We start from the raw sequence: 26,005 nt of genomic DNA on the forward strand, positions 1-26,005 counted from the left end.
CCCGAGCACACACGGCATTGTACTTAAGAGCGAACTCGACATGTTCTTTAGGATATCAAGGAAGGCATGCCCAGCACAGAAACCCAGCTGACGGCCTCCTTCAAAATGGCGAAGACCAGTGCATTTCAGCTCACGAATGCCCACCTAAGAGCAGGATCTTCATTTCATTGCGGACTGCTTCCAATTTTCCTAGATCCACACTTGGCCCATCCAGGTTCTGAGTACTAAGAGATGTTTGCAGTGAGCTCACCTTATTGGAGTCGTGCCTCATCGGAAGATGAAGGTCCCCAAAGCCTTGCTCCATCTGTGCCATTACCTCCGAGGGGCTGATCTTCCGTCAGTGTGTCAGACAATGCTTTGTTGTGATCCAGAGGGCTTTTACTGGCCAAGTTTTGGAAATAGATCCCCTTTCTTCCTAGTCTTCCAGGGTTAGAATTCTGCTCACCATGGGCGACCCTGCTGGTTTTTGGAATCCCATTGGCAACACGGCAGCCACAAGAGTAGGGCAAACTGGCAGGCCAGTGGCAGCCTGCATAGAGACCAGGAGGCTTCAGAAAGTTGGTGGGGAAAATCATCTTGTAATTTCTCTATGTGTGTGTGTGAATAAGTTTGTGGCAAAGTGGAATGAAAAGATAGTGAAATTTTCTCACGAAGCGTTTTAAGTCCTCTTGTGTGTACATACACCAAACGGTACCCTGGTGGTGCTCTGCCAAGAGCTAACTTAAAGATCAGTGGTTTGAATCCACCCAGTGGCTCCACAGGAGAAAGACCATAAAGATTTAGCTTAGACAGTCTATGGGGGCAGTTCTACTTCGTCACATGGGCTTGCCCTGGGTTGACATTAACTAATCACAGAAGCACATACCCAGATACTTTCTCTTCCCACGTTTTATTCATATTGTCCAAACAGCACTATGATTCATTTCACTAGCCACTTCCAGACTTTCCTGTCACCCCTCACTGGTCACCCCCTAAACAGTGACTCCCTCCCACCTAATGATGGTCTCTGTGTATTTGCTGACTCTGGAGAATCACATCATTTTTTAAAATTTTTAAATAATTTTATTGGGGCCTCATACAATTCTTATCACAATCCATACATATATCCATTCTGCCAAGCACATTTGTTCCCATCATCATTCTCAAAACATTTGCCTTCTACTTGAGCCCTTAATATCGGCTCATTTTCCCCCTCCTTCCCCACTCCCCCATGAACCCTTCATAATTCATAAATTATTTTGTGCCAGTTCATTATTGAGTAGACCCCTTGTTCATCTCTCTCCTGCTTGCCTTACCTCATTGCCAGTCCAGCCTCTGGGTAACCCCACTGAACCATGTGCATAGTTGACAATCTCTGTGCTGTGTCCTGCGCTTACCCCACCCTGGTCCTTACTTGTTCCCAAGTATCCACCTACCAGACTACAACCCCATGCAAGTATTGACTCTATCCTAGTCACACTGAGTCTCCAAGAGCCTGGCTCGGAACGTTGCTTGAATGGATACCTGAAGTATAGGAGCTGTTGCCACTCCAGGGGCGGGGTCCCTGGAACACACTCGGCTGTGGGACCTGCGTGCAGGTGTGCGGAGGAGTCAAGAAAGTGGGAATGGGCAAGGGTTGAACTGCAAAGCTAACCCCACTAGGCCTTCTCAAGGCGGGCTGTCCCTAACGGATTCAAAGGGCCAAACCTTTGTCCCCAGGAGAGACTAGTTTTCAGATGTCCCAGAGAAGTTCCACACTGGGGGCTGTGGATCCCTATAAACAAGCACAATTCCGGGTCAAGGACTCAACTGTGAGCCCTTGGAGTCTGTCTGCCCTGGCAGCTGTGGAGAGGCTGCCAACCTTTCCCACCATGGGAAAGCTGAATGATGTTCTACAGCTGAGACCGGCGTGCCTCTGCACGTGGTTCCTGCTCCCCAGTCTGTCTAATTACAAGTGTCACCGTCCTCGAGCTGGTGGAGTTAGCGTCAGCACAGCCCCGTCCCATTCACTCCCGCCCTCCTTCAGTAGCTGCAGAACAGCCTCTGTGTGCTGGGCACTATTTTAGGTGGGGGGAGGGTAGGGATTCTGCAGCACATGAAACAAAAGGTCTTGCCCGCAAGGAGCTTCAAAAAAGTGAGGCAGAAGATGCCACGGGAGAAAACAAACTGGAGAGGCTGTAGCAGTGAATAGAACGGTCCGGGATGGCCTCACTTTTGGAAATCTTAGAGCAGATCAGAAAGAGCATGTGCAAGGGGCCTGGGGTAGATGCACACCTGGATGCTAAGACGAGGGAGAAGGCCAGCAGGGCTGGGGAGGAGGGCCAGAGGAGGAGTCTGGGAGAGGAGAGGTCAGAGAGAAATGCTGGGCAGAGGCTCGGGGCATTACAGGGATCAGTCAACAAGTATGGCTCCTCAGATTCCAGGGAGTGCAGAGAGGAAAACAAGTCAGTGCAAAATCGTGTGGGTTGAAGGAGATCTAGCTTTGGTGGGAGCTAAAGCTTATCCAGCCTGGTAAAGGCCACTTTAAGGAGACAAAACACATTATAAATAGAAGATTAGGGACCAGGAAAGAAGAGCCAAGTGTAAAGGGCACCCCCTGGACTTAGGTCCCTGGGCTGAGACCCTCCTAGACCCAGGGAGATTGTTGTCAAGACGCATGGAGATCGTCAAGAAACATCAGGCCCATAACCGTCCCGCCCCCCCACCCCCATGCTGACACAGAGAAAGAGAGAGAGCCTTTCCCTGGAGCTGATTCCCTGAATTGCCCAGGACCCTCCTAAGAGGTCCTACGCTCCCTGCAAGGTCAGCAGTTTGAAACCACCAGTTGCCCTGAGGGAGAAAGACAGGACTTTCTACTCCTGTAAAGGTCCAATCTCGGAAACTGGCTGAGGCAGTTCTACCTTGTCTTACAGGATTGTGGCGAGTCAGCATTAACTGGATGGCAGAGATTGAGAGTGGAGGAGGCTTCCTGAACTAGGAGAGAATACATTTATTTCTGTGTGTTAAAGTCAACTACAGCAACAAAAGTGGATACTTATTCACAGCAACCACATTTTTTTTTCCAGCCGACCGTGCAGCCTGGCACGCTTTATTGCCTTTCCCTTGGGTGCAGGAGAAGCCAGCACAGTGGCTTTGTGGAGCAAACCCAGGCCCATGGCAGCCAGAGGGCCAGCTGGTAGGGCTCCCAGTGGCTGGGCAGACAGGAAGGTGCCCAGAGAAGTGGACCCGGCACCTTGGTCTTCTTGAGGCAGGTAGGGCCCGAGTGGTCTGACGGGAGGGAGGGGCCCTGCGAGGGCTCACATGGTCCAGCAGACGTAGACGAGGCTCAGGAGGACGAAGATGGCCACAGACAGCAGCATGTTCTTACGGTTCTCTCGCCGCAGCAACCTGAGCTCCTTCTCGTAGTGGGAGGCTTTGCTCATCAGGCTGCTCTTCTTCTCCAGAGACCTCCTGGCCTCAGGGGTCATCTCTGCATGGTCGAGCCTGTCTCTCACGGCCTCTAGGTCCCTCTGACACTGGGCCAGCTTCTCCTCCAGCCCATCGATCTCCAGAGCGACGCCCAGATTCTCCCGCTTCTTTTTAGTCATTGCCCTCGCCGGTGGCCCGCGTCCCTCCTGCCAACCACATATTTTTAAAATGACAAATACTCCAGGCATCATACAGACAAAGATCCCACCACAACCCAGAATGTGCACTAGTCCTGAGGCTTAGATGTCATGAGCTTCTTGATAAGCTTCATGTGAAATCCTTTGAGATAATTTTATGTTCAACTTGAAGATGTCTAAAAGTGTCGGGGTGGGAAAAAAATAAATAAATAAAATAAAAGTGTCGGGGTGGAGTCCACCCTGTCAATCAAGTCTCAGTATTCCTGAATGGTATGAGTGTGAGACGCTGGGAACTGATTGAATCTGCTGACTGGCCACTCTCTGGAGGACCCTGTCACATTTCCACCAACCTTGGATCCACGTGACTTTGCACTCACCAGCCTGTGATCTTCCTGCTGTCTGTGTCATTGCATGTGGCTGGGTGAATCTACAGAGGGATTTATGGACTAGTATCAGACTTATGGACTTCACTGGGCTGGGATGCTTTCTTGATAATTACTTCTTGATATTAAGCACTTTCTTATACATGTATGAATGTTATTGGATTTGTTTCTTTAGTCAACCTGGCCCCCCACATGACCCCTCTTGATACCCGATCAACCCAGAAAGGTAACAGGTGAGAAATGAGTCTAGGAAAAGGGGGCTGCTCGTCTCTCCTACACACGACAAGCTTGTGGCAAGAACTCATGTCCTGTCACCTCTCTTATTTGTCAGAATTCTGAAGGGAAACCATTTTGACCTGAACACAGGTTGATTTTTTTCTCAGTGACTAAGCCTGACTGGGCTGATTGGATTGACAACAATGACTATTTCTCAATGGCTAGTGCGTGTGGGGACGTGGGGGGGGCGGGAGTCACAGGGTAAGCACTGGGAAAAAGACGAGACTGTCTGCTCCACTCACTCAAAGATTTACACTCTCGAAACCCTAGATAAGGTCACTAGGAATTGAAATTGATTTGATGGCAGTGGCTTTGGGTGGATGTAATGGGTTAAATCAGCTGTTCCAAGGTGCCCTTGACAATCATGGTATATATTACATATTTATTTCTTTTCAAACTAACGGCCTTACATTATTTATTATTAACCTTTCCATGCGGGAGAATGAAAACCAAGGAAGAAACCAGGTATTTGCAGTATGTTCAGTTGATCAGATGGTAGCAAAGTCTTAAACTAGTATGACAGGTCACTAGTGAGCCTGGTTAAGTGCTGCCGTGGGTGCCATCCCTTGGGGTGGGGGTGGGGGCGCCTTATAGACCCAGCTCGGTTCTTTTCCAATGTTTTCTCTTGGAGTTGTACCTGATCTTATTACCAGTTTTCATTAAAAATCATTGGGGGGAATAGGCCGAGTCTGCGTTTGTTTCTAGATCCTGAAACTCTTCGGACACTGTGAGGACAGAAAGCCATCACTCAGGATGGTGGAGAAACGGACAGACTAGATGTCAGATTCTAAGGGGATCATTTTTGAAGGCTTTGAGCCAAAGTTCTGGGAAAATCAGTACTGCAGAGACTTGTACAGGTCATGAGCAGAGAAACGAGAGTGCATGCATAGCAATCACCCGGATCTGGCGGAAATGAAACTTCTCACTCAGTAGAGGGCAGCAGAAAGAGGATGCCCTCAACGAGATGGACTGGCACGGTGGCTGCCATGATGGGTTTCCACAGCAACAAGAACCAGCCACATGCTGCTATTGCTTTCCTAAGATGGCATCGACTCAGCAGTCCCTAACAGCAGCAGCAGCAGCAGCAGCAGCAGCAGCAGCAGCAGCAGCAGGCCTGAGCTGGGGCCTGAGGTTTCCTGGTGATGCAGACGCTGTGGGTAGAGGGCCACACTTGGAGCAGCAGTGGAAAGACTGGATGGGGGAGGAATATAGAGGAAGCCAGGGGTTCCTGGGTGGTGCACACTAGCTATGTGCTTATTTGCTAACTAAAAGGTTGTAAGTTCTGGTCCATCCAGAAGAGCTCCAAAAGAAAAATTTGGCTATCAACTTCCAAAAACGCAGCCATTAAAACCCAGCACCATTCTTTGAAGTGTCAATTTACCAGCAAGGTAAGCAAAGGTGTATTTGTGCTTGCTTACTAATCTGCTTTGAAGTATGGCTGACATGTGTTTTTTTTTCCCAACCCCACAACATACTTCCTACAGAATGTAAGCCTCTTTTCAATGCAGACTCCCCAAGAGAACTGGAGCAAAAAAGGAAGTCCCTGCTGTTTCTCATGGTGTTCCTAAGGCAACAAAGACTAGGCTGGAGGCAGTGGAAGAGGAGAAGAGCAGACAAGTGTGCAGTCTGTTTTGGAGGTGCACCTGATTACACTTGATGCTTGGCTAGTTGAGGGTAGCAGAGATGCTAAGGGAGTCTTATGGCGCAGGGGCTGAAACACTAGGCTCCGCTCGTACCAGGAAAGCCTCCTGTTTGAACCCACCCATCCGTCCACAGGAGAAAGACAGCACTCTGCTTCTCTGAAGACTGACAGATTTGGAAATCCTGGTGGCGTTGTGAGGTCTGCGTTGCGCTGCTAACTACAGGGTCAGCAGTTTGAAACCACCAGCCCTTTCCCAGAGAGAAAGATTCTTCTTTCTACTCCTGGGAAGATTAGAGTCTGGAAAACCCAGAGGCAGTTCTACCCTGTCCTACAGAGTGGCCACAAGCCAGAACTGACAGGAGGGCAGTGAGGCTTCGTTCCGTTTTTCATGGAGCATCGGCTGATGCCAGAGCTTTATTTGGGAGCTGAAAAGAATGACTCCCAGGTTTCTTGTTTGAGAACTGGATGAGCGGTTGCTATTGATAAGAGAAACGCTGAAGGAGAACCAGCATGCTTTGATGTTTCCTGAGGGGCAAAGGTCAGTGTCAGTTGATCTTGAGCTTCCGTCTATTAAGGTATATGGAACAAGGGGTCTGGACAGGCAACATACACATGAAAAGATGGTGTCTGCAGACGTGCATGCAGTAAATGAAGCTACGTCCGCAGGTGGGGGGGCAGTGAGGTAAGAGGGTCCAAACTCAAGCACAGCTGAGAAGCAGCACTTTAAAAATGGCTTTCAGACACTTCAGTACACGTTCACAGGGCCGCAGGTGAGTCTAACTTGTGTTTAAAGCCCACTTTTCAAGAGTATTCTAAAATCCTCAGCTCCAAAATTCCATGGCATTCTGAACCAGTCCCCTTGTTTGACAGTTCCAACATATTCCAGCTTTTGCTTCCCAATGTCACTGAGCAATGCAGCAGCACACTCAGATTTACCAAATTCTAGGCCGCTTTTCTGACTCGGTGACTTTACATATAGTAAGTCTATAACTATCCAAAAGTTATGACGCCCGTGAGCCTGGAAAGTCATTGATATTGATAGCCAGCGTGTGTGGTGATGACTGAAGTTAGAAAACTTCTGGAAGCCTCTTCAATTAATAGGAACTTCAGCCAAGTGCTTCAACGAGACAAGAAGAAATTGTACCAGTCATTACCTTGCAGAGACTTACCGTATATACTCGAGTATAACCTGACCCGAATATCAGCTGAGGCACCTAATTAATTTTACCACAAAAACTGCATTAAAAATGTGCTGAATGGAAACACAGAGATCCAGGACAGATGAAACCCTCAGGACCAGTGGTGAGAGTGGCGATACTGGGAGGGTGGAGGAAAGGTTGGGTAGAAAGGGGAAACCGATCACAAGGATCTACACATAACCCCCTCCCTGGGGGATGACAACAGAAAAATGGGTGAAGGGAGACATCGGACATTGTAAGACGTGACAAAATAATAATAATTTATAAATTATCAAGGGTGAGGGAGCGAGGGGGAATAAATGAGGAGCTCAAGCAGAAGGAAAATGTTTTGAAAATGACGATGGCAACAAATGTACAAATGTGCTTGACACAATGGGTGTATGTATGGATTGTGTTAAGAGTTGTATAAGTCCACAAAATAAAATGATTTTTTAAAAAAGTGCTGGGAAACGGCTTATACTCGAGTATATACGCTTTGAAGACCTGAGAAAGAGACAAACACAGCGACAAACCGTTAGTGAGCTGACTTACAACTTCAGCAAATATGAACAGGCATAGTTTATGAACTAGCACATATATATGGGCTTCAAAAAGTTTGTGGATAAATGCTATAATCTTAAAAAACTTTTAATTTAAAAGATCACTTTATTGGGGGCTCTTACAGTTCTTATAACAATCCATACGTCAATTGTATCAAACATTTGTACATATCACAATCATTATGTTCTGAACATTTACTTCCTATCTGAGCCCTTGGTATCAGCTCTTTTTTCCCTCCCGTCCCCCTTGCTGATTTTTTTTTCTTATTTGTAACCCTAACCCTAACCCCCACCCCCTTGCTGATTTTTTAAATGCTTTTTTCCATGAACTTTTGCAAGCCTCCTTGTATTGTGACTTCATGCTATTCTATAAACAAAATTGGGTTCAAATTTGCATCTCTTAGAGTTGAAAAGAAATACTGTGGTAAAAAGAGTTCAAAGAGAGTCTTTCTTCTTTACCTGGGCTGTCAGGAAGCAGAGATCTTAAGAGGCAGAGGATCGTCTAGGTAGGGCACACAGTGCAGTACTCCATTTACAAGGCTCTGTGGGGCACAAAATAAGGAGAAAGGCAATTTATTTCACTGCATTTTGGCAAAAAATACTGACCATTACAGAGTAGTCCAGAGAACCATTTCAGCTACTGAAATATAGTAAGATGCATCCCAGAACCTCTTTGTTATGCATTTCTTACATAGTCCATTAACACGCAGGGATTAATTGCAAGCAATCAGAAGTAGACCCCTTTCTCCCTATGTGCCAATAATTACTGCACTACAAGTTCATGAATAAAGAACAAAGAAACTCGCTGCACTTGCACTGAGGTGCTGGCAGGTGTGACGAGGCTCCGCACTGCTAGAACGAACAGGTGCACGCCAGCACTCTCCTGCTTCCACTGGACGTATGATGAGGGGCCAATTCCCGGAGGGCGTCATGTTCAGTCGAGGGTCAATGAAAACGGCAACAATGGGATGCATTGAGCCCGTGGTCGCCACAATGGGTGGTGAGGACGGGGCAGCACTGGTTGGAATTATTTCAGAGGGTCAGAAGAAAAACCAAACATGATGTCAGGCTTGCGGCAATCGGAAGGCAGGGAGGTCAACTGCGACGCTCAGAAAACCGGACCCACCTGCTGAGAGCGCTACTAATAATGGCCCAGAGAAAGGCATTTCTTGTAGCTCTTTCAAGTCATCAAGAACACAAGAACACTGCTGCCGTGGTCCAGGCAAGCCCAATCCTACAGTGGTGCCGAGCACTTGAGAATGGCACTGTCTTATCATCCGCCCTGCCCTTGACTGACTGGGCAAAGTCTATCAGCAGGACCGTGAGAGACGAGAAGCTTTCTATTGTCAGGGACTTCAGCTGGGGTTGCCTGTGCAGAAAATTCGTGTTTTGGAGGAATCGGTTTTTCTATTGGGAAACAACAAAAAAGGCACATGCCACTTGCACAAAACCAGTCCCAAAAAAACAAACAAACCCCCCCAAACAAAATAACAACAAAAAACGATCTTGTTGCAGTAGAAAACAGCCAAGGAAAGATGTAATAAAGAGTGGAAACTGACCTTCTACTGTATGGTTTAGAGAAATACTCATCGGCTGAGAGGACTCAGTGAGATACTGTGAGTCAGTCAGTCGCTCCCTTGTCAGGAAAAAGGGCTAGTCCCGTCAGCTGACTTGGGGGGTGGGGGGATTGTATGAGGTGTCTCTAACAGAGCAAAAGCAGTAGTCATGTTGGAAGTTACCCCAGTTGGAAGTGGGTAAAAGAATGAGCTTGGGAGGTTTTGAGTTTTTTCCAAAATGACTTTCCTTCCAATGGAAATGTTAGGTGCCATTAAGTCGGTCCCAGCCTACAGCGACCCTGTGCACAGCACCAAACACTACCCAGCCTGTGCCATCGCCCCAACTATTCCCATGCCGAGCACACTACGGCAGACAAAGACGAAGCCTCCCCCTCCTGGGCTCTAAGGCGCACCTTGGCCATACCTCCTCTTCCGAGACCCATTGGTTTGTCCTTTTGACAGCCTATGGTACTTTCAGTGTCTCTCTCCAGCACAAGGGTGTCCTTTGGTCTTCTCTCCATCAATGGAAATGACCACTGAGCTCACTGCCATCAAGTCGACGCTGGCTCAGAGCTGCCCTCTAGGCGAGGGTATAACTGCCCCAGTGAGTTTCCAAGATGGTAACTGTTGACGGGAGCGCAAAGCCTCTTCTTTCTCCCTTGGCTCCCTCGGTCAACTCTCCCAGCTCTCGGACTTGGCCGTGTCCTCTCCCGCTCAACTGGTTTTCGTTTTCCTCTTGCAGGCTGTCTTCGTTTGCACCTGGCAAGAGCTCTACTGGTTTCCTTGTACTTGTTTGGATGAGCCAGTCAGTCTCAGTGAGGAAGCTGAGGAGTCAGTGGTTTTGTCTGTGTAGATGGATTGATTTCCTTTGCAAAGGCTGGACAATGGAAATGTCTGGGCCAAGGCCACCTTCACGGGCATTGAGACTGAAAGTACATCTAAGTTCTGACTGGAACACTCTGGACTTCACTGAGACTAGAGTGACATCAACTACCTGTCACTGTTAATTCAATTGTTATATGAAGCCCCTGCTCGCCCCAAGCAAAAAAAACCCCACCAACTTTAAAGTATTCACTTATGAAAACGTTCTTATACCAGGTTATAAGTTTGAATAATTAAAAAAAAAGCAAGCAAGCAGTGGAATAAAACCAGAGGCAAAGGACAGAAATATTAGGAGGAAAACGAAAGCACACAACAAAATGTATGGGCTGCAGCAAACGCCTCCAAACTCATTGCCATTGCTCGACTCAGAGACCCTGTGGGGCAGGGTGCGCCACCACCTCGCACTTCTGAGACCGAAAACCCTTCTCCTGAGGAGCAGCTGGTGATTCTCAACTTCGGACCAATTTATAGCTGTTAAAAACTGTACCCCCAAAACAACCTGCACACCCTTCAACCATGGAGCTTAGGCCTATAAAGGCAGGGGGTACACCCTCCTTACAACCAACCAGCCTTTCTTGAGGCTTCCTCACCACCCACCATGACCCCAGTGATGCCTCTCACTTCGGACTACACTGGAGCATGTACCCAGGTGGAGATGAGAGCTCACGCAATCCAGGAACAGGAACGGGAACAGATACCAGATGGGAAGGGAGAAATGGAGGGGAAGAGGGAACCGATCATAATGATTGACACACAACCCCATTCAGGTGGAAGAACGGAAACCATGGGGGGAGACAGTGGTCGATGTGGGATAGGAAGACAACAATTTATGATCAAGGGGTCACGAGGGTGTGGGGAGGGAGAAGAGCTGATACCAAGGGCTCAATAAAAAGTAATTCATGTCAAGGGGATCAGGTATCATCAGAAAAAATATAACACAGTGAATGAGGGGGTGGGAGGTGTGCAGAGTGGAGACCCAAAGCCTATTTGTAAGCCATTGGACATCCCCTTACAAAAGGGTCTTGGGTAGGAGACAAGCCAGTCAGGGTGCGATGTAGCAACGATGAAACATAAAATTTTCCTTTAGTTCCTAAATGCATCCTCCTCCCCCGCTATCATGATCCCAATTCTACCTTACAAATCTGGCTAGACCAGAGGATGTACACTGGTAGATAGGAACTGGAAACACAGGGAATCCAGGGTGGATGATCCTTTCAGGACCTTGTGGTATGAGTGGGGATACTGGGAGGGAGGGTGAGTTGGAAATTAGGGAACCAATTACAAGGATCTACATATGAAACTCCTCCCTGGGAGATGGACAACAGAAAAGTGGGTGAAGGGAGATATCAGACAGGGCAAGATATAACAAAATAATAATTTATAAATTATCAAGGGCTCTTGAGGGAGGGGGGAGCCAGGGGCTTAGGTGGAGAGCAAATGTTTTGAGAATGATGACGGCAATGAATATACAAATGTGCTTTACACAATTGATATATGTATGGATTTTGAAAAGTTGTATGAGCCCCTAATAAAACGATTCTAAAAAAAAGTAACTGTCTAGAAAAGATGGCAAATGTACAAATATGCCTGATACAATTGATGTATGGATTGAAGAGCCCTCAATAAAATGATAAAAATTTTTAAATAAAGTATGCACTGGTGTTTCTGGAACTTTGGGTAACAAGCAAGTATTAGCTCACCAACAACAATTAAAGAACCATCAAGCACGAGTGTGATCCAAAGACGACGTTGAGCTCGGGATAAAGCTCTGAAGGCAGGGAGGGAGAGAAGCAAAGGGTGAGCAGGATGAGTGGTTGCACCACGCAGGCAACCATTAAGGCCACCAATCAAAATGGGTCAATGAATGCACCATGGAGAACCCATCTACTGTCACTTTTCACCCACATCTAAGTTACAAAAGAAAAGTTCCCTCAACTATACCGTTCCGCAACCAAGTGGTGAGTAAGGGCTATCCTGAGGACTGCATGATAATTCCCCAAAGGAAGTCACTTAGATCAGATTAAGTGGGCTTAGGAGACGAGGTTGCCCACGTGAGGCGGTGGCACCTGAATACTTAGGTTAAATAGAGAAATGACAAGACACACTCGGAGTAGGACTGCAACTAGAAACTCGATGTCTACACATGGCAAAAAGCACGAACCTAAGTTGGATTCTCATCTGACAAAATAGAAGTCCAGGAAAACATACGTGGGACAAATGGGGGAATATGATACATTATTTTCCTGAAGTAGCCTGGAACATATTCCAGAGACAGAAATGGAAAGTTCCGATGAGAAATTTTACTATTGTACTTAGGTGTTTTGTTTTCAAAAGCATATTTAGCCCATAGGGCATGAATGTTTTTCTATTTATATTCCGAAGACTTTTCTTCTATGGATGTCTAAGCACAAAGATAAATACGGAACAGTTACGTGGTGGGTAAACTAGTCCTTCAAAGTGTATGAAACTCAAAATGCAGGACAGGGCAGGCTAAGGATACTGAGCTATTATTTGGGTTGCTCATTGCTTTATTCAATTAAATCCAACATTGGTAGTAAAATGTACCATCATTTTATGTACCAATTAGTGAAAACACACTGCAACTTTAAGATCCTTAGGATCGTTGTGCAAAGTGCAATAATCCACAAGAGCAGCCTCTTCCTTTTGAAATTCTACTGGTTCAGACAGTGTCTTTCTGAATGAAATTCACTTGGGTACGGGGTAGGCACTTTTTGGCATGTTTTGTAGGCATCTTCTTTGCTGAGGCCCCATGAAAGCCTTGGTTGTTGCTTTGTAGGAAAAACAGGTAAATGTAGTTATCCTCAGAGTACGAACATTTCCTTCCTCAACAGCAAATTCGTTGGTATGGTTATCTATCTACAATAAAACACCATTTGGGAGATGACTGTAAATGGCAACACTCGTCTTTCTGGAGGGTCTTAGTTTTGATTTCCAGCCAATCCACCTTTACCAGCTGGGGACAACAGTCAAAAAATTAAGGGGAATAAGGATGCATGTAGCCTTATGATTTTTTGGGCAAAATGCAGTTCAAGTAACTTGTCATATTCCAGACCTAATGAACATCTCAACTAGGACTCCGATCTACTACAGAAGGGAAACTCCAAGTCCGTCAAATGCTGCCAACTTCGTCTATGCCAATGTCTGAAATGGTCAGCTGTTGATATGCTTTGCTGCCAAACACATGGAGAAGGCACCAAATGAGTAACACAGCTAAGCAACAAATTCCCAACCTGTGGCCTTTTATACTCGTATGCTGTATCTTCTTTGATCGGCACTCACAAAAAAGAATCTTTCTGAAAGGAATTGAAGGTTTCCAAGATTCACTTTACTCAACAAAGGTTTATTTTTGAATGGTTTCCCTTAAATGTACATTTAAGCATTGTAAAGGAGGGCATAATTTTTGTTACACGTAATTACATCCATCCCTGAAATAAACATGTACTAAACCAAGTGAATCTGCTGCATGAGACCTTTTTAAAACGTTGAAAATCCAGATGTTACTTTTGAGGACTGATGTGGGTCTGACCTAAGCCATGTTTTCAATTGCCTCACCTGTGTGGAATTGGACACCGAATAAGGATTAAGACAAAAATGGATGCAACTGAACAAGGCTGCTGGCAAAGAATATTGGAAAGTACCAGCAACTGCCAAGAGCAAATGTTTGGAAGACGTACAGAATGGTTAGAGGTAAGACTTCTTCACCGAGACCACTTTGGACATGTTTTTCATAAGTAGACCAGTCTCTGAAGAACATCATATTTGGTGGAGTCACAGCCAAAGATGAATGCCCTCAAGGAAGGCTGACATCTTTCATGGCCTTGACAATGGGTCGGCGCACAGGAATGATGGGGAGGATGGCCGATGACTAGGTAGCATTCTCTTCTGCTGTACAGGGTTGGAACCAACTCCACAGCATCTAACGGTAGCTCTCAACCTTCCTAACGCCGCGACCCTTGAAAACAGTTCATGTGGTGGTGACACCCCAACCATAACATTATTTTCACTGCTACTTCATAGCTGTAACTTTGATATTGATGTGAATTGGGCGACCCCTGTGAAAAGGTAATTTGACCCCCCCCCCACAAAGGAGTGGCGACCCACAGGTTGAGAAACATTGATCTAACCATTTGACAGAGATAGAGCACCAAGTTGCCAATCAATTTGAATTCAAAATAAGTCTAAAAAAAAAAGTCTAGCTCCTAAACTAAAAAACTTGGTTTCTTGAAACATCTAAAAACCTTCCGAGTCCTGAGGTGGTAAGGGAAGGGTGAACGTTATACATAGCCACCATTGGAAACAGATAGCTCTAGGTATACTTGACGAAATATCTGGGCCATAGTTCAACCAGAGCCAACAATCTGGACCTAGAGTCTTAAAACCCCCTTTAAAAACGTTACCTGGTACAGAGGCAGTAAATAAGCTAAAACCAGAAATTGTAAGTTCTTTAGCAGAAGCCTCTGAAGAGGCATTTCTAATACTCCTTCAATGTGTTCATCTTCCCATTTGTGGTAGAAGGAAACTGAACCCGGGGCTATCCCGTGGCATTGTCTGTGTAACTGTCTGGCCCAATGGCATTTCTAGGGCCAGCTGCTGTGGCTGGCTGCCACTAAGCCGGCTGGGGCCCAATGAGCCCACCTAAGTGGAACTGCTAGTTGTGATCTATAAGGTCTGCACTGGCCCATTCCTAGGACCATCAGGCTGTCCTTCCTACTCCAGCTAAGTCTGGAAATTCAGCCCGAACCGGCTCAGTGTTGTACACACGTGTTTGTTGACAAGACAGTAGCTATGCTATATGCCCCAATCCGCAAGAGGATCGATGTCCCTTTGTAACAGATGCTGAGAATTCTACCAAGGAACCAAGAGTGCCCCAGTGATATTTCAGTCCAAGACGTTTTTACAATCAAAGCATAGCGATTCTACAATGTTAATTCCCCATAAACACAAAGGCCGTTCTTGAGATGCTTTTAGTCTAAGAGAAAGCTGGTTTCACCCCTTACACATTAATCTGAAAGTTTCTTTCCCCAATCCACTTTCATGCTCATGTAGGGATAGCCACGTATTACTTCCCCTTCATTTCATTCATCCTAGGGCCCTTGCCTTTTCAAAGGATCCACTCTCCAAGCATGCAATTATTCTGGCCTCTCTGGGATGGATCACCTGTACCCGTTCTCATTATAGCCTGATCTCTCATTAGCTTCAGCTCTGAATCAGAGACAAGGTGATGTGCAATCCAAAATAAGGCAAAGTGACTCAAACTGCCACCAAAGTAATGTTTCCTGAGAGCATGTTCATTTCATACAATCATTGACATCGTAAATTATACATTAAAATTTTTTATTTTTAGTCAACAAGATGTCAACTGCTAACCCAAACCAAGGCATTAACTAGTTCTTCCTGGTTTTGTCATAGCAGATGAAATTAACCAGAAAGGACTACAATTTGTAAAATGTGGATATACTGAAACAATCAACTGCAACGGGGAAGCTAGAGATTTATAAATTTTTCATCCTTCGAAAACAATGGCAGCTGTGTGATGTGCCATACATACCTCTGTCAAAGAGGGCACTGGATTGGGTCGCTCTCTCTGTGGCCCTGGCAATAATCCAGTCTCTCCAATCGAGCTTCTGAAACGAGTTCTGCCCAGCTCTGTGGAGCCTGCCAGGCCACAGTGGAGGTTGACGGCTAGTGTGGTGCACTCACACGTCACAGACTTGTGACTGCGGCGGGGGCGGCAGCCATGCTTCAGCACAATAAGCACCTTAGCAGAGGAATAACTCTGAGCCAATAGAGGGCAAGTAAATGTAAACCAAGTTTATTTTGCTTTTTAAGTAGTGTTCTTAAAGCACTACAGCTTGGTAAACAATGTAAATTAGTATAAGTCATCTCAAAAGCCAGAGTTCTGTTTTGTTTTTAATGAGTTGTTAAAAAGATGCAGCCTATTCTAACAGGATAAATATCTTAACCATTTCACTTCGAGTTAATGAAGGCTCACAAATGAGCAACACTCCTCATTGAGGAAAACAAAAAGCTGTTGTCGACAAGCGACAGCACACACACACAAAAACAAAAGAACTATGTAAAAATAACTAACGGTGTTCCCATATTTTTTGAAGTCGCTTTACAATGGGATGATATGCACATGATCTTGCTGCAAACTTGCCATACAGACTGTAACACATGTAGTCTAGACCAACAATCCAGTCCAAGAGGTGCTAACTTCAGATGATGCAGCACTATAATCCTTTTAACAACGCAATTTGTTTTACTCATTACCTTTTCTTCTAGGCTGAAACACAGGCTAGAAAGAAAATGCTCCCTAATTAAAAATCGGTATTGTTTACAGGAAAAATTGTATAATCTTGCATTAGAATTTACAAGTATATGTTCAAATTGAATTTGCCTCCTCCCCCCAACCCAGCCACAAAATGGGCATGAAGTAAAATTTTAAAAAATGCCTTAATTTTCAACTTCATGCAAACTAAATAAAGATGACCAAAACAAAAGCTTAAACAATGGAAGAATTATTTCACAGAAAATTTCTTATACAAAAAACACATAAGAAAAAGGGCCACTAGGTGACATTTTAATTTACAAATTGGCATCATTTTGGTCGACAGATATCCAGATGCGGTTTCCTTCTGCCAACGGGAGTCGTACAGAGAGAACAACCCCAGCATGACTTCCCATTTTAATCACACATTTCTTCTGGAATTTCATGCGGATTGAGGATGCCAGGGACAGACATTTGAAGTTTATGCTTCTCCTCCTGAGCCTGCCTTAAGGCTGTTTCTCTTTCTTCCAAGAACAGATCAGATGTATCTTCACCTGCAAACTCCTGTGAAAACAGGTAGTTGAAAGGTAAACACAATGAACTTCAATTTGGGAATGTCTTCCCAGATAAACTATCAATTTAAGTGGTTGGGCTTAAAATTACAGCACATTAACGTAGCGAATCAAAACCAAAGCTATTCATTGTAAGAAAAAAGTTTACAACAGAATGGGCTAAAAATACTCTCCCTAAGCAGGGGCTGAGGCCAAGGGTGCTTGCTGACAGCTAGCAAAGTGCAACCAGCTGTGCCGTCACCATCTCGCTGTACTACTGTCGTTATTTAGAGCGTCAATTTCGCAACAGGTGTTTAGATTAATCCAAATGAATGAAAAGTTATCAAAAACACCCAAAACAGCCCAGACTGAAAATTTTTCATTCTAAAATCAGACTCAAGAGTTGCTGAGTATTAAGACTATATTATAGGAAAAAACAAATCTGTATTATAAATAAAGTGATTACTTTTACAAACCCGCCATTAAGGGTCTTAATGTCTCTGCAATAACAAATCCATACCTTTATTTGCACGAGGAAATCCCTAAGATGTTCTTTGAAAGCAGGAATGTCCTGATTTAGGCTGAAAAGCCCCGTCACAAAGAGCTTCACTTGAGCGCTGCAAATGAAAACAGTCAGTCAACAATTTGTTTCATTTTTTAAAATGCAAAAACATTCAGGTTGATTTCTTTTAAGTGTACTTACTCTTGTAGATGAGGGAATGCAGACTTAAGGAGATTAGCTACATATTCCTGAATAAACATCTGGTTGTTCAGTGGATTTCCAGGATTTAATGGAGTACTTATTTTTCCTTCTTCTACCAAATTAAACATATATGCCAGAATTGATGCGTGCATCGTTAAACCTAGTGACAAAAAGGGGAATGATCAACTACCAGATGTGGTAACAATAATCAAAACATTTAACTCTTTTGTGGCTTTCTAAACTCACCAGCAGTATGTGAAGTGTCTGTCACAACGGAAAAGATGTGCTGAAGGATTTCACAGAAATAGGTTTGATAGAAACTCTGAGCGGCCGCCTCCTCTTGTGCAACGTTTTGTAAGAGTGTAAAAAGTATCTGTAAGCCTAAGACACAGAACACCCACCGAGATTACACGCTGACATTCACTTTAGCGTTGAGCAAAAGATCCAAAACCAGAGAGCAACGAGAACCAATGCTCTGCATATTTATAATCTAATTAATGGCTGTTAAAATCTGTCCACAATTTCTGAAGCCTCCGTAAAAATTCCTTTCACTCCTACTCACGGCAGCAACTCCTGCACCAGAACTCGGCAGACGCCAAGTATTATCTGGAATGGCTCTTAACAAGTAGCTTTGCGTGAACTGAGGGACAAATGAACAAATGATTACACACAGACAATTTTTCTGTATTTACCTGTATCTGCAACATTCCTCATGGTATGTTTGAATGCCCAAATAATAGAATCCAAAACAAGTTTAAACTGTGCAGGTGGAATAGCCAGAAACGCTGGGAAACAATGAGAATTGACAGCCTGAAGTAGCAAGAAAAAATTCGTTCTGTGTTCAGGGTATTCTTCAAAATCCTAAAAACAAGTGGACCAAAAAAAAAAAAAAAAAAAAAAGGTTTCAGACCATACCCAGGGTTGTCAATGAATTCTCCAAAATACTTGTCTCCCCAAAGGTAAGCCACAGAAGTAGAATTCGCCTACTAAGCACCAGCCCCCATGATACAGGAATCACCAAACCGAAAGAGATGGGTTGCATCTTTGGAATCAACCCCCTTTTACTAAACTTTTAGTGAAGATTGAAATTTTGGCATCTGATAATAGTATCATGAGAGCAGACAGCCTGATCTCTCCCCTAAGGAGCGGGTCAAGTGATTCTGACGCGGATCCTACAGCATTACAAAGACAACTAAACAAGAAAGAAAAGAAACAACGAGCTGCTATTTTGGAGGGGGGGGGGAGAAATGGGATGAGATTTTTTTCTCCTTTATTCAATTTTTTGTGGGGGGGAAGCTTCTGACCTGTGTAGTAACTTCCTTAAAATCAAGTATTTCTCCAACTAAATATTAAATGCTTAGATATTTAAATCCAAAATCATGCCACACAGTTACATCTTGAGGACTTAGACATAACTTTCAATTATTAAATTAAAAATGTAAACCACATACCTTATTTATCATATTTAACGTGCATTCAAAAACAGCATCAAATATTTGAGGTATCTCTGCTGTTATGTGTCCTCCTAACTTGTTGACAATAATAGCCATAGTACTAAGCACTTCCGGCTCTCTAGCAGCCGGGACATTTCTCTGATAATCAATGAGAACTGCATCCAACAAAGGAGGAACAAAATTTTCAGCTACCTGTTGGGGAAAAATAAAACTAATTTTAAGCTTTAGGCTAAGCATTTACTTACTATCATAAAGCAGCCAGGTTGCCTGTGAGATTTAAGCTCATCATTCAGAGAAAAAAAGAAGAGCCTGTGCTTCGATTTTGTTTTACTACCATAAATGTTTTTAGGCAAATAAACCCGAAAATTCTATCACGAGCTAGAAAGCACCACAGTGTGTGCATTTCAAATCCATGTCCACAGCAAGGAAAGGGGGGCCTAAGAATACTGCAAATGTGAGCTAGATAACATTAAAAAGCGATAGCTTCGTAAATGGGTACTGTCTACAGGAACGTAGGAGCTAAATCAAATCACTAATAAATACCAACTCCAACAGTAACTTAATTACTTTTAATTAGAAAGTATTTTAAGAGCAAATATTATTTCACATTGCTTTCAATTAATCTTATTTTGTTAAAGTTTTAAATAAAACCTAACTAAAAAGTTCAAAGTTTACATTAACTACCTTTAGAATCCCACTAAGAATTGTATTCTGAACAAATTTACTGGGGGAAAAAAATCTTTACTAAGGAACAGCTTGAAAATTAAAAATCTCTATGATGTTAATCAGTTTTGAAAATATTTGGTTCCTCTGATTTAGATTTGTCCCACATACTGTTAAGTTGATGTAGCAGATTTAAAATTGTTTAAAAAAAGAAAGTTCATTGTCATGGAAGCAAACAGCCTTACTGACAAGCTAGAATCTGTGGAGGTGCCCAAGAGTAGCCAGAGCAAGGAGGCTCAAGTAAATGCGCCGAGAAGTCACTGCCCCGCCCTCCCAAGTTGAAGAGGCAAGTTTCCCTTTCTGAAAACTTAAGTCCAAAAGGAGTAAGAACAAAACATTTTCAAAGCCTCAATCTGGGAAGCACCCTCTTTATTTTACTGAAGAAACAAACTAATTACAGCTTTATAAATTGTTCTAGAAAATCATGAGAAACATAAACATTGCATCTGAATTCCATCAACAAGTCCTCCTCCCTATCCACAAAAACCTAAGATAGTCTCACCACTATCTTGTTATTACCCGCCTTGGCTTACATTGAGCAACGCCTTTCAAAGGTAACCTAAACAATTGGTAACAAACTCTCATAAAAATACACTGTGATCAATTCCACATGTAGCCCTCTACATTACTTTCAAAGAAACTAAGTGTATTTCAGAGAAAGCATCAACCTAACAAGAAATTGGAGCCAAAGGTTAGACAACATCCCTCACCATCTGTGGATCGTTGGAGCGGCTCACCCAACCAGATATTAATTTTAACGTCTCCCTTTTCACCGTTCGCATACTTCTTATCAGTGGTTGTTTTGTAACCATCTCACCTAGAAAATATAATCAAGCAAAATCTATTTTGACAACTAAAATTCTACAGCACAGCTATTGGTGTTTCAAATGTGGTTAGTTCCCACTTCCCACAAAAAAAAAAAAAAAGTAAGGCAAGAGTAAACTGGACGGGAAACCGTTGGGACTAATGAAAATGGGAAAGGCCTGGCGTTACGGGAAGGGGGTGGAGAATGGGGAGGATTACGCGCGTCCCGGGAGAAACACTGCTCGAAGACTGAAAGGCGTGCGACCGACACTCTTCAGACGCGCTCACCGTTAGCCTGGATAGCTGCAGAGATGTTCTCACTGAGGCACTTGTACACATTGAGCATATCTAAATAAATTCTTCCAAGCTGAATTACAAAGGGGTGTCCAACAGCTTTGCAGGCTCTCACATTTGTTTTTAATATGCTACCAAGTTGCTTGACGGTTTCAGGATCTTTAAGAATATCCACATTCTGGAAAGAAAAATTCTAATTATCAAATGATTATTGTCTATGTAATTGCTAAAGCAAAAAAGACCTCCCCTTAAAAGACCTCCTTTATGTCAAATCACATTTACAATACTAAATAATAGTCTATTACCTATGTTTAGCCAAGAATAAAGTGAAATGCTCATAAAAAAAAAGGCCCCCAAACAATTACATGGATGTGAACATGGGGAGTTGGTGTGGAGGCCCAAAGCCCATCAGTCGACAATTCAACCAAGGTGAAGCATAGCAACCACGAAACACACATCATGCCTCGAATTCCTGAATGCTTTCCCACCGGGCCCCCACCCCCCCATAACGCAGTTCTACCTTACAAATTGGGTTAGACCAAGTACACACACTGGTACAGATAAGCGCTCTCGACACTCCCGATACATGTAATTCAGGACAGATAAAACTCTCAGTAACAGTAGCTGGAGTCGTGTTATCATGAGGGTAGGAGGAGAAAGGGGGAACGCATCACAAAACTGGCTATGTAGCCCGACCCCAGGGGTGCAAAGAATAGAAATGTGGCTGAAGGGAAGACACGGAGTAACAGCAGCAATGTGCAAGTGATCAAGGATTCACAAGGGTGTGCGTGGAAATATGAGGAGCTAATATTAAAGACTCAAGTAGAAAGAAAATGTTTTAGACATGTTGATGGCAATATACTTTATACACTTGAGTATAAGCCGACCCGAGTATCAGACAAAGCATCTAATTTTATCACAAAAACTGCATAAAAAATGTGCCGAAAAACTTGGCTTATATGAGTAATATATAGTATGTACAAGTGTGCTTAATACAATTGAATGACAGACTGTCATAAGTGTTAAGATTCCCCCCAAATAAAATTATTAATAAAAGATAAACTTGTGGAATTTGAAATGTGAAAATATGAGCAGGTATAACACAATTGCCTTCTTGTGTGGTGTCTGTAACAGACTAGCAGTAAGACTTACTTTGGTTGCCTGCTGGATTATACTGTCCCACACTTGATTAGGAAGTAGCATGTATTTTTCTATCAAATGTTCTTGTACTGTTTGATCTGTTTGTGCACCAATCATGTAGCCCACAGCTTCATAAAATGTATGAACCTATTTTTAAAAAGCAGACATTTTACTTTCATACATTTGCTCATTTTTATGAAACACAATATAAACATGTAGTAGGGACAACTGATACTGGATAAACAGCCCAGCAAAGGGTTAAATTTCTGCCTCCCCATTAAAACGTACACACCTGTTGAGGCTGAAGATCACAAATTATAGTGTTAATGTTGTTCAAAATTTCATCAATAAATGGCATTACTTCTCCAACCTGAACCTGGACAAAATGTCTGCGGCATTTCTGTGCTATTTTAATGAAAGTGTCACAAGCCATGTCCTGGACGCCATCATGGGTCTCTACCAAAAAAGAAACACTCATCTATTTTGTTCAACAAAAACAGTAACCTAATAAAGGATGTTAAACCAAGACATTTACCATGCATGAACTCAAAAAGCTTGTTAACTACGGTCTTCAAAAACTTCCAGTGAGCTCTCAAAAATCTTGGATATTGACCTACTATGTACATGATATTCGATGCAATAATCGCTTTATTATCCTTGCCTCTTTTCTGCTCACATAATCCTAAGAGATCCTGCAAAACAGACAAATACAGGTCACTCATGGCATCCATGTGTGTGCTTACTTAGAGCGCTGGCTCAGACATGCACCGGCATACCTCACCTTTATAACAGTAACAAGAAACCTTTTCTCATCCTCTTCATGCATTGCTCCACTAATGGAGCCGATCGCCCAACACAACGTGTTCAAATTTTTCCATGACCACTCTGTACCATTCACTTGATTGTGAAGCTTTTCAGTCATTATTCTTTCTGTATCTACATAATCCAGATGAGTAAGATAAACTACAAAGGAGGGAAAAAAAATCTGGAGGTTTTAAATGCAAAACAGATAAAAGCTCTTATTGGAAAAGAGCAGCAGCACACTCAAGCCGTAGATGGCCATTAACACATTCAGTGACTTGTTCCGGAATAAACTCACGGCCAACTCAGTGGAATCTGACTTATGGAGACCCTAGAGGGCAGGGCAGACCTGCCCCTGTGGGTTCCTTAGACGGAGACTACAGGAGTTAAGTCTCGTCTTTCTCCCAGTTATGAGACTAAATACAGCATCTTTTCTAAAAGGTACTCAGCACTGCAGAATACGATTATGAAGGCAAAGATTAGTATCCACTTACCCAATGTTTCTCTCATATTCTTATACAAATTTATGGAATCTGTATCCTTCATAAATTCTCTCACAACTTCTCCTTGATCATTTTCTACAACCAATACTTCCTCTGGTTTAGCCATACGACTAACCATCAATAAACGGACCTTTTCAATAATAAACCAATCAATAAAAATGAGTTAGATTTAGAAATCCACACCAAATATAGACCTGCAGCCACCCCTTAAAATCAAGGCATGCATTTCCACGCAAAATGCTTCTCAAGTCAGAACTACAAGCAATGGCTCCCAGTCTCTAGGGGGAGTAAGAATCACCCCTAGCATTTCCCATCCCTAGACATCTGATGCACTAGGCTGCAACTTGTCTGTGCGGACTTGATTGGACCGAGCAGAACGGCTCCATGTTTTTGTCAGAGCCTGGAAGTATCTCATTCCACCCCATCCCCCCGTCCCCACCCCACGACCAGCCCGAAGGTGGCAGGCTGGGTTAGCAAGCCACACCATTAAAGTTCCTAAAGAAAATGACAAGGGATGCCAAAAGGCGTCCCTCAATCAAATCCCTTGCATGTTCCAGTTTTTAACGTTCTCAAAGTTGTCAAAATCTTAAAACAAAAAACCCAATTTGGATAGAGTAGGGAAGGGGGGTGGGGAGAAGCAAACATTGTATTGTAACTCACAAAACAACACAGTAAGCAACTATGAAAGCACTCCAACACCCTCTTCACTGTTACCTTGGATAATACGGGTAAATAGATCTGCCTCCTGGGAGGCACATCAAAATGTTGGCCTCCAGGTAGCAGCGGAGAGCCAGTTGTAGAGAATGGACTTTCTCTGTAGAGTTCAGCTGCCAAATGATTCCAGTACTCAAGACAAATCTTAAAGATTTCCGTTTCTTCTACTTCTGAGACCAACAACATATAATGGAGGGCCTATACAGAAGACCAAATCTATTAACACACTCTTTAGACATCACGAACCCCGCCCCCAGCCTAGTGGTCTCCCGCTTGCTACATTAGTGGGAAACACGATTCACTGTGATGTTAGTTAGTATTCATCCAACAAACAACATTCTTAGAGTAAAATAGTTATGTCTGACATGTCCCAGAACACCTACAAAACCTATTCATTGATAAATTCATGTTAATCAAGTCTCTCATTAAAAAGCATGGAATATAATTAAAGGACTTTGGCCAAAATAGCTAAGAGGCAAACATTTGTCAATGAATAAATGGGCATAAAACAACATGGCAGTATCCATAAATGGAATACTGCTCAGCTATAAAAACCAATGAATTATTGATATATTGTTACAACATGGACACCCGCCCCCCCCCGCAAATATGTGTTTAGAGAAAGTAAGCAGGAAGCCACAAAGAGACATGACTGTGATTCTGCATAACATATCTAGAGTAGGTTCATCAGTAGATGGAAAGCTGCCTGAGGCTGAGAAATGGAGACTGTTTAATGGGTACAAGGCTCTCCATTGCAGAAGACAAAATGCCTTAGAAACATAAACAGTGATACAGTATCATAATTATACCAACAAATAGTATGCTTTAAAATGGTTAGTTTTATGTCATTTGAACGGTACCTAAATTATTTATTAAAAAAATTTGGACTTGAAAGGAGGTGAACTTAGTGGTGCTGATGAAGAACGTATACTGCCTCTGAGATAAGGCTGACATCATGGTGACCCCCCCCATTGGGCTCACACGTAGGAGCCACTGTGTGGATGGCACAAGACCTGTCAGCACACAGGGCCACTATGGGTCGGACCTGACTTGATGGTACCTAACAACCTACGCCCCGTCGTCATGGCAGCAAATAAAATTTTCAAGCTTTATTTAAACCAACAAAGAGAAGTTTTACTACCTAAAGGCACTACACCGATACACTGCTTACTTTAAGGAAATGAAGCTTGGTCTGCCTGCGCCAATTTTCATCTTAGGGTGCATCTTATCATAGGCTACACTATAACTGAGTATGGAAAGGTCATCTTGTTTTCCTTGTAATTATCCCACCGGGAACTTTCAATTCTTGTTAAAAAATGTCAACTCTGGCATTAAGTGGTCAACAAAACCAGGAAACTTTGCTCACAGCCCCAACTCAGCATCAAGAACTATTATCTATAATGCACAGACAAGGAACAGGAATTTGAAAGCACACTTTAGTTGGAGAAAAAGCAGCTTTCTACTACATACTGAATACAGGAGCCAAAGGCTCCACCGCCAGACTTACCTCCATCAGTGTTTCCCTGAGGTTTAATCTCTTCTCTATAAGTTGACCATGTTCTTTAAGAAAGGTGCAGAGAAACAAACTGAGATTTTGAATGAAGTTCTGCTCATCATCTTTTCCATTGGAGTATGCAAGTCGAATATTAGTATTTAAAGGAAGCATCTACAAGTTTAATATTGAGCAATTAGTCTGCATCTTATTTTTGGCCTATTTACATTCTTAACCTGCCCATTATTAAACATTAAATCAAGTAATTTGTATCACAAGCCTATGTAGTATTCTGATTACTTCATTTATACGTACCTAAATCAAGGTCTATACATCATATACACCATCTGAATCTTTTTACAACTCATCAAAACCGTTTATAGACAAGCTACTAAAACTATTGAGACTTTTTCGTTTTCCTCAAAGTAAATAAACCAATGGTCACTCTCCCAAGGTGTTTAATTACTTCAATA

At 43.3% G+C, this 26,005-nt stretch overlaps 1 protein-coding gene and 1 pseudogene across 1 annotated transcript in view; both read right to left on the bottom strand.

Annotated features, from left to right (window-relative positions):
- Positions 1–3,051: 3,051 nt before the first annotated feature.
- Positions 3,052–3,614, bottom strand: LOC142430625 (coiled-coil domain-containing protein 167 pseudogene; annotated as a pseudogene).
- Positions 3,615–16,587: 12,973 nt separating this feature from the next.
- Positions 16,588–26,005, bottom strand: part of XPO1 (exportin 1) — a 42,411-nt gene continuing 32,993 nt past the window's right edge. The window contains exons 11-25 of the mRNA XM_075536007.1: positions 25,548–25,706; positions 24,041–24,238; positions 23,318–23,456; positions 22,804–22,985; positions 22,558–22,714; positions 22,315–22,478; positions 22,035–22,169; positions 20,877–21,060; positions 20,495–20,601; positions 19,059–19,253; positions 18,300–18,468; positions 17,854–17,988; positions 17,608–17,767; positions 17,425–17,521; positions 16,588–16,917 (exon numbers count right to left, since the gene is read on the bottom strand). Coding sequence (XP_075392122.1) covers positions 16,771–16,917; positions 17,425–17,521; positions 17,608–17,767; positions 17,854–17,988; positions 18,300–18,468; positions 19,059–19,253; positions 20,495–20,601; positions 20,877–21,060; positions 22,035–22,169; positions 22,315–22,478; positions 22,558–22,714; positions 22,804–22,985; positions 23,318–23,456; positions 24,041–24,238; positions 25,548–25,706 — 2,328 coding nt within the window. The 3' untranslated portion in view covers positions 16,588–16,770. The remainder of the gene's footprint in view (positions 16,918–17,424; positions 17,522–17,607; positions 17,768–17,853; positions 17,989–18,299; positions 18,469–19,058; positions 19,254–20,494; positions 20,602–20,876; positions 21,061–22,034; positions 22,170–22,314; positions 22,479–22,557; positions 22,715–22,803; positions 22,986–23,317; positions 23,457–24,040; positions 24,239–25,547; positions 25,707–26,005) is intronic.

The sequence above is a fragment of the Tenrec ecaudatus genome, chromosome 17 (assembly GCF_050624435.1).
Source record: "Tenrec ecaudatus isolate mTenEca1 chromosome 17, mTenEca1.hap1, whole genome shotgun sequence".
NCBI classification, from domain to species: Eukaryota; Metazoa; Chordata; class Mammalia; order Afrosoricida; family Tenrecidae; genus Tenrec; species Tenrec ecaudatus.